Here is a 9315-nt window from a genome sequence, read left to right on the forward strand (position 1 = left end):
GCTGAGGCTACTCCTTGGTAAACATAAAGAGGAAGACACTCATCCCTCGTGAGATGGATTGACCTTGTGATATCAGCAATGAGCTTTGGTGTGTCAGACACGATGAGGATGGCACAGGACAGAACAGGGTCCACTTCTGTCGTTCACAGCGTCGCTGCAAGTCATAACTGATGCAACAGAATCTGACAACAACAATTATCCGTGTTAGTGATTGGACGTGAAAATGGCACACGACATTTTAGTGGGAAGGGATGAACGGGATTTAAAAAAAAAATTTAGTGGATAGAAAATACTAAAGTTTTTACTACACTACCACATTTTTGGGCAGGGTGGTGGACACCAGGGAACACTGGCAGCCTAATGGCAAGAAATTGTGCTGCCATTGTGATGAGGTGCACAGTTCAAGTCCACCAGCTGCTCTGCAGGAGAAGAATAAATAATCTCCTCTCGTGTGATTAACCGCCTCTGAAAACCCACCAGTGAGTCAGCCTTCTGACTTAAAATCACACAACAACAACAACAACAACCACAAACCACATTTTTTCTGCACAAAAAGAATACAGTACAAAGGATATATGATTGGGTTTTCTTGACACGACAGGGGTCCAGAATGAAGGCTGCACTTGGGGGGAAGGATTGCATAACAATGAAAGAGTTTTTCTTTTTCTTTTCAAGGAGAAGAGTGAATTGGGGAGGTGGGAGGAGGCAGGGAGAAAAGTGCAACAACGAATGAATGGAAACCCTAAGTCTCTGTAATCTTTCATTAAAATTAATTTTTTAAAAAAGAATATACATTCTACAATCACCACGCAAAAAAAATGGATGAGCCGGCTTATTCCAACAAGCGATGGAAAATATTATTTTTTTTCTGTAACTGATGTTGTAATTCTAAATGGACAGATGAACTCTATGAAGCACTGTGTCATGTCCCACCAAACAGACAACTCATTAAAAGTGAAACTCATTTGATATTAGGCTATATAAATAGTGATGTTCCCAGTATTTGGGGATACATTACGAGATGTATCCTAGAAGCAAAACCAACTCATAACTGACCCGTCAGTGGGTTCTCAGAGGCAGGACATCACACAGGAGAGGACTGTCCATTTTTCTCTGACGTAGCAGCTGGTGGATTTGAACCACATGACCTGGGATGGACCGTGCAACTTTTTGCATAAATATTTCTGTCAAGCAAGTCTAGCATGGCCTTCTTGTTGATGTTGTGTGTTTTTGTTTTTGTTTTTTTATCACACATGCTCAATTATTCCTGTGTGTAAGTTTGGTAATTCCAGGCAATTTTTCACGCATTCTCACCACGTTATCACACTCTTCATAGAGGACAGGGTAATGGGAGAATCGCTTTTGCCCACGCTGGGCAACTGTGTATGATTAATCACTGAATTTCAGCGGTCTCGACCCAAATCCACAAAGCCTGGGAGGTACACTTATAACAGACTATGGTGGTGTTAGCAACTGAGTTTAAGTGAGGGGGTTGAATTTAAAAAAAAACAAAACAACAAAACCCCAAACCTGTGGCCCTCGAGTTGTTACGGCTCATGGAGAACCTTCATTGGTTTTCAAAGACTGAAAAGTTTGCTTTGTTTTGGTTTTTAATTTAAAAAAAAATTATTTTGTGTGTGTGTGTACCAGTCAGATCAGATCTGACTTGTACAGGAGGAGATTGTCCCTCATCTGACTCGTACAGGAGGAGATTGTCCCTCCTTCTTCAGCAGAGCATCTATCTAGTGGATCCGAAGAGACTAAAAATTTTATAAGGAGATTTCCTACCTTTCGCCCATGGACGGGCTTGTAAATTCAAGTCACTAGTTATGTGTGGCTAGTAGCTCTTTCTTGTTGTTGTTGCATACCGTCGTATCAGAACTGATTCATAGCTGACTCTCTGTTAGGTTTTCAGAGGCACTTAATCACTCAAAAGGTGACTGTTTCATTTCTAGTTTGTGTAATATTCTCTCCCAAGGTTCATATTCTCCCTTTTTCAGTGAATGTAGACTCATTGTGAATGAGTCTTCATGATGTCTCATCATTCCAAGGGGAAGGAAAAAAAATCCTTATACCATAAAACTTACTAAAAGCAATGCTGGAAGAATACGCTGAACTCTGTGAAACATTCCAATCCTGTGAAATACAAGTAGTCCCCGAATCAAATGCCCATTATCTGAGATGGTCCTGTTTCTACAAGTGGGTTCTGTCATTCTGTCCTTGCTGGACACTAAGCCCACATGAAGAGATGCATCCCATAGTGAGAAAAGATAGGACATCAGAGGGGTGAGGAAGAAAATGGAGCATTACTTGCTAATGAAAGACCTCGCCTCCTGCACCATGATGAATCCAGCTCGCTCCGCCTTCATGGGCTGCTCCGTGACCTCGTGTCCACGCATCAAGACGCAATCCCAGTAGACGGCAGATGTCAAGCTGGAGAACCAGGCGTACTCCAGGAGGAAGATGAACATAGCCAAGGTGATGATGTGAGCCCAGGACACGTAGAACCAGCCACAAAACTTCCCAGCCATGAGAACCACCATGGCCAGCACAATCAGCTTCACACAGAGCCACAGCTTGTCGTTGATGGTCAATTCTGTGTCCCTCGAAGGGTCCGGCGAGCAAAAAGGGGTGAGAGTGTGCGGCATACCGTAGTAAAAGTCAAAGCCGTACCTCAGAGGGTGGTGGCAATGGTCCAATCGGGACTTACAGTTCAAACCCTGGTGCCATTTGCCTGGGAAGAGAGAGTGAGAGAGAAAAAAAATGATGAAAGACGGAGGGAGAAAGGGGAAAGAGAGTGAAAAGGAGTGGGAATAGGCATGCAGAGAGAGAAAGAGAGAAGACATGGAGGAATGGAGGCACTAGATATGTAGACAGAGATGCAGAAAGAGAGGTGACGTGGAAGAAATAGGGAGAAGGGATGCACAAGAGGCAGAGAAAAACAGAACGAGCTGGAGAGAGGAAGAGAGGCCAAGGAGATGGAGACAGGAACTGAGAAGGACCTGGAAAGAGAGAGAGAAGGTGAGACCCAGAGAAACCTAAGGAGATGGAGAGAAAGAGTGAGACATGGCAGAGAGAGAGACAGAAAAAGCAGAGTAGAAATGGGGAGAAGGATGGAGAGAGGGTGGGAGAGAGGGAAGGAGGTGAAGAGACAGAGAGATGGCACAGAGAAAAGGCAGAGTGTAAACGAGGAAAGGGACAGACAGAGGGAGAGAGGGAGGGAGAGAGGCAGAGATGGAGAGAGAAAAACATGGCACAGAGAGAGACAGAAAAGGCAGAATGTGAACAGGAAAGGGATAGATGGAGACAGGGAGGGAGGGAGCAAGGGAAAGAGGGGGAGGGAGAGAGAGAGAGACATGGCAGATAGAGGACATGGCAGAGAGAGAGAAAGAAAAGGCAGAGCCTGAACAAGAAGAGGGATGAAGAGAGGAAGGGAGGGAGGTGCAGATGAAGAGAGAGAGAGAGAGAGAGAGAGAGAGAGAGAGAGAGAGAGAGAGAGAGAAGAAAAACAGGAGAGGTGCCAGACAGAAGAGAATGTGGATTGAAATGTTCTGTTTGGCTACTGCAATGATAACGGCCTTGTATTTAATTGTGCAAATGCAGGAGACACATCGAATGCCCGTGTTAAGCAACATCAAATCTCAAGCACGGTGGAATGCACCCAGATTGTCTATTTCGTGTTATAATGGTCTTAGCTCTTCTGTGACCCCCTTCCCTTTGCACTTGGAAATGAAAGGGTCTGTTTCCACAGCTAATTGTTATTCTTCTGGAAGTTGCCGTGAGAATAAGAGAAAGAAGCCAACCTCCCACACAACCTGGTAGAACTGGGAAAGTTCACCTGGTGGCCCGGGTACCGTACCATACCGTTAGGGGTTCACGGATAAAGAGACGATAAAAACAGATCTTTGGTTTTGCTGTTTTTCTTGTGCTTTTAAGTCAGCGCAAACTCCCAGCTGACCCTCGAGTGGGATTTCAGAGACTTAAGCCACACAGGAAGACATCGCCCATCTTTCTCCAGGAAAACAGTAGTGGATTCGAACCACCTACTTTTGTAGTAGCTTTGCAAAGCTTTAGCGGCTAAGTCGCCAGAATTTCCTTCAAATGTTTTAACAGTGAAGTGAACACACAACAGACACAGTCACAACTACGTCATGAGGCAGGAGAAGCCCCTGAAAATAGATCTTACAAGCCAAGCTCTTTGCTATGGAGTCAATTCAGACTCACTGGGACCCCACAGGACAAAACAGAATAATCTGATCTGATTTCCCAGGCTGTACAGATGCAAATCATCTTCTTCTGTTGTAGACAAGGCAGTGAGGTTTGAACCACTCACTTTGAGGTTGGCCTTGGTGTGTTTTAGCAACTGCACTATCAGGACTCGATCAGGGCCCAACAATACTTTCATTTTGAAATGACTTCTTGAGTTGATAGTTCTCGGTGTTTTGGTTTTTGTTTGTTTGTTTTAAATCACTACTTGAGTTGGAAAATTATTCTTCCTTTCAATGTCTATGTTTTCTCTCCTTTTTTGCTGTCCTAACAATTCCTTGCTCTATTAGAAACACACATGCTGCCATTGTTTTTACCTATCAGTCCGGTTTTATAGCCTTTCTTCTTCAAAATAGCTGCAAACGTAGTTTCGTTTCGGGGGAGGCCGCCAGAAAACCCAAGAGTTGTGAAAACAGAGCACGTACGATCGACGTTGTCTGAAGCCATACCTAGGATGGATAAAAGAAGTCTCATGATTACTGCTTATTAAGAACCGTTGGCTATTTCTTATGGACTATCCCATGGTCTAAGCAAAGCACAGATTTGTCTTGGACGGAGAGAAACGACAGAGCTCCTTGGAGGCAAAGATGACAAAACTGCATCTCCTTTACTTTGGGCATGTTGCTAGGAGAGGTTGCTCTTTGGAAAGGGACACAGCATGCTAGGCGGGGAGGAGGGTCTACAAAATAGAAAAAGACTCCCCAACAATTTGGATTGGAAATGAAAAGACGTATTGCAATGGGAAAGTCTGCTGTTAGGAACCTCTCTAAAGTACTCAGGAGCAACAGTGTCTCTCTGGAGACTAAGGTGCGCCTGATACAGGCCATGGTCTTTGCAATCACTTGTTATGCATCAGAGAGTTAGACAATGACTAGGGAGGATAGGAGAATTGATGCCTTTGAGCTGTGGTGCTGGAGAAGAAAACAAACAGATTCATCGTAGAGAGGGTTAAACCAGGCTGTTACTTGGAGGCAAGGATTCTGGGGCTTCATCTGACATACTTTGGACATGTTGGAAGGAGGGACAGGTCCTTGGAGAGGGACATCATGCTTGGGAGGGTGGAGGGATGGTGCAGAAGGGGAAGGCCCTCTATGAGGTGGATTGATTCGGTGACTAGGGTAATCGGGATGGGTGTGTCAGAGGCAGTGAGATTGGCACAGAACAGAGCGGAGTTTAGGGCTGTTGTACACAGGGTCGCTATGAGTCGCAAACGACTCGACGGCACTTAACAACAACAATTATGATCCAAGCAGTTATGAAAGGCTACGATACTGTGAACCTTGCTCCTACTTTCCTTGAAGAAAGGACGGCTTAGCTTTGTTTGAATTGTACACCTCATCAAACACTTTGGATGGATTATCTATGACCTGATAAGCTAAATAATCATGAGAGAATTAAACATGGAACGCAATACCCCATAATGTTATCAGAGCACTAATCTCTAGCATACTTTGCTCTCTAGTACCTGGCACAGTGACTCAAGTAAACGGACTGGTAGAACACGTCGTCATTGTAACAATGCTCTTCATCTTTGCTTTCCAATGTGGGCACCCCTGAGGGTGGCAAAACTTGGTCTTATTTGGAGACATCATCCGGAGAGATCCATGGATCATAAATGATATCGTGTTTAATTGTTTTTATTTTTTTTTTAATTTTTGGTATGTCTACTGTCAAGTCAGATCTGACTAGTATGGAAGGAGATTGTCCCTCCTTTCTCCAGCAGAGCGTCTGGTGGTTTCAAGAGGACATCATGCCTGATATAGAGAAAGGTCAGCGAAGGTGAGTGAGACATTTAAACAACCACTTCTCATGAAGGGCACTTCTGTTATTGGAGGTTTGTGCCATCCGACCAAACAAGTTGACATCTGCGGATTGTTAACCAAAGGACCCTGAACGCTGACATGATCCCAGGAAATGCGTCAGATGATTCCTACTCTCGATAGGAGAAGGGATAGAAGACATGTCTACTCACCTGTTCGGACAGGGTATCGGCCGGTAAGGAAGGCAGCTCTACTCGGGGTACACATAGAGGCTGCTGCAATATGCTGGGTGAGTTTCACCCCTTCTCTCGCCAACCGATCGATATTGGGGGTCCTGGAGAACAGCAGAGAAAAGATGATGTTAAGTCCATCTCCATCAACAAATGAAATAACAAATCCGCCTCCTTTGAGATAATCTCAAGTCCTAAAGATTTCCCATGGATTTGCCAGGCTGTTGATCTCTACAGAAGGAATTTACTTCGTTGCCTACATGCCCATAGTGCAGCTGTTGGATTTGAACATCCAACCTTTGGGTTACTACTCCAACTTAAAATACACTACGCCACCAGGACTCCTTCCAGTCAGCAATCTCTATCTACCAAAAAAAGTAGGCAGTCCAGATGTCTTTTCCATAGGATTCCCTCCACGTAAAAATGGTTATGCTGTAATTTGTTGTTCTGTCCACTTCAAGTCCTCTCTTGACTTTCAGGGTCCCTGTGTCTGTCGGGATACAACTCTCCCCCAAGGGGTTTCAGGAATAGACTCTTTAGACCTTCTTTTCCCTCAGCATAATGTTTTCCAGACTCATCCATGTGGTATAGTGTTTGATGAGTTCGCTGTGTTTCACTGCTGCATAATATTCTATTGGGTGGACCTACCATTATTTCTCTATCTGTTCATGTGTTGGCAGGCAATTGGGCTGCACCCATCTCTTTGCGACTGTGGATATCGCTGTGATAAACATGGGTGTGCATACATCCATTTGTGACCCAGGTCTAATTTCTTGGGGGCATATTCCAAGGAGTGGGTTATCTGGGGGAAATGATATGTGTGTGTTTAGCTTTTTTGAGGAAGTGCTACTCTACTATAATCACCTCATGGTTTTACCCTTTTACATTCCCGCCAGCAAGAATGAGATTTCTTCATCATCTCAAATTTCTTCTGAGCGCTTCTGAACCTCTACCTTTTTTGGCTAACAGCTGAGTATTTAATGGTTTGTACCACCCAGGGATTCCACCTAGACATTCACTGCCTGGATAGGTCTGATTGAGTCCTAAAAAGAAATGACTCCTGGGTTTTCTGAACCTGTCTCTCATTGAAAGATTGAAGAGAAACTTTGAGACACTCCACTGAGCAATTGTGAATCAATTAACAGTTCCTATAAATTTCAAGAATGGATGTTATCACAAATACCTTCAATAGGCAGATTTCTGCTCTAAATTCTCATCAAGTCGTAAGAGTCACTTGGAAAAAAGGATTCAAGAAAACATAATCCATTCTGTTATGGGGTTGATAATGTCTCAGACTTGCCCAAGGGTGAAAACATTACGAACTCAAAAAGCTGAAAATAGACATTTCATAAATACCCAGGAATTGACCATCAGGGAATGAGAACTGAGACACAATGGAGATTTGTACACTGATGTTCATAGTAATGTTATTCACCATCACAAGAACTTGGAACCAGCCCAGATGTCCAACCATAATCGAATGGATTGAGAAACTGTGATACAGTCACAGGACAGAATCCTATGCAGCACTCAGTAGCAGTGATTTCAGAATTACTACAGAACTTGGGAGAGACTGGAGAACATGACGCTGAGTGAACTCAACAGGACAAATACGAAATAATATTGTTGTAGCCATAGAAGTATAATTTGTAAAACATGTATGGGGACTTTAGGGGGGAAGGGGTGAGAGTTGAGGAGAGAGAGCAGGCAGGGGTAAATCACAGGGTTGTACAATTTGGTGGATGGAGAGAGGTGGGGGGTAGAGGAAATGGGACAGATTTGATGGGAACCTAAAGAGATAGGGGTGTAATTTAATGAGAATTAAGTTTCTAAAACACAATTTGTGGGCATAATTGCATGAAACATAATGTGAATGAAAGTGTGAAACACAATCTCTACAAGTGTAGTATGCACACTATATAAAAATTAAAACCAAAAATAGTTACTTACTGACATTAAAGGTCATACCTGATGGTGTCATTGCCATAGCAACCTAGATCACCAATCCCAAGATCATCCACCAACAGCAGTAAAATATTTGGACGAGGATCATTCGCCCGTATGGCTTCACACGTTTCCAACAGCAGAAGCAGTGTGGTCAACGCAATGGGACACCACCTTGAAAAAGCAAGATGTGATCATTCAAAGAGAGAAGAGAAAAACACAAATATGGACTGAAGCAATGAACTCAAAGGATGAATGGAGCCCCTGGACCTCAGTGTTCACACCTGAGACCAGGAGAATGTAGATGGTTCCCGCTTGAACGTCAACGTCCACAACCCTGATACCAAGAGAACATAGATGATGCCCACTTGAAAGTCAATATCCACAGCCCTGAGACTAGGGGAATGTAGGTGGTGTCTGCTTTAATGTCAAACATCCACAACCCTGAGACCAAGAGAACGTAGATGGTGCCAACTTGAATGTCAACGTCTACAACCCTGAGACTAAGAGAACGTAGATGGTGCCCACTTGAACGTCAACGTCCACAACGCTTTAACCAGGAGAACGTAGATGGTACCCGCTTGAACATCAACGTCCACAACCCTGAGACCAGGAGAACGTAGATGGTGCCCGCTTGAATGTCAACATCTACAACCTTGAGACCAGGAGAAGGTAGATAGTGCCTGCTTGAACATCAAAGTTTCCCAATCCAGAGACCATTGAGGCGAGCACAATTTTGGGCTTCCATATGTTGTGCGTAGGGTCACTCTGAGTCATAGCGGGCAAGATAGCATCTCACAGCACAAACTATGACAATCATTCCACTTACCAAGACTTCATTGTGCATATCCAGAGTTCCTCTCTTTCTAGACGGAAGCTGTGAACACCTGTAAAACAAAACAATTGCATATGCACGTGTTGGGGCACTTCCTAATTCTCTGAAACCAATGAGAGTCGACTGGAAGGCATGGGGCACAGAAAACACTCAATGTAATAATTTTTTTTTTAAAGATACAAGATCGTATGTCAGTCATTGACTCACTCAGCATTCTAACATTTATTCAGCTTTCTTTTTTAAAAAAATCTTTTTATTATTAATTTTGATGAAAATTTAC

At 43.7% G+C, this 9315-nt stretch overlaps 1 protein-coding gene across 1 annotated transcript in view; it reads right to left on the reverse strand.

Moving 5' to 3' along the window:
* ARSF (arylsulfatase F) overlaps positions 1 to 9040 on the reverse strand; it is a 38407-nt gene extending 29367 nt beyond the window's left edge. Inside the window, exons 1-5 of the mRNA XM_006903181.1 lie at positions 9030 to 9040; positions 8225 to 8374; positions 6239 to 6360; positions 4584 to 4715; positions 2311 to 2734 (exon numbers count right to left, since the gene is read on the reverse strand). Of these exons, the coding sequence (XP_006903243.1) occupies positions 2311 to 2734; positions 4584 to 4715; positions 6239 to 6360; positions 8225 to 8374; positions 9030 to 9040 (839 nt within the window). The remainder of the gene's footprint in view (positions 1 to 2310; positions 2735 to 4583; positions 4716 to 6238; positions 6361 to 8224; positions 8375 to 9029) is intronic.
* Positions 9041 to 9315: the final 275 nt, after the last annotated feature.

This window comes from Elephantulus edwardii, unplaced genomic scaffold, assembly GCF_000299155.1.
Source record: "Elephantulus edwardii isolate Elephantulus edwardi_28Jun2011 unplaced genomic scaffold, EleEdw1.0 scaffold00529, whole genome shotgun sequence".
Classification (NCBI taxonomy): Eukaryota; Metazoa; Chordata; class Mammalia; order Macroscelidea; family Macroscelididae; genus Elephantulus; species Elephantulus edwardii.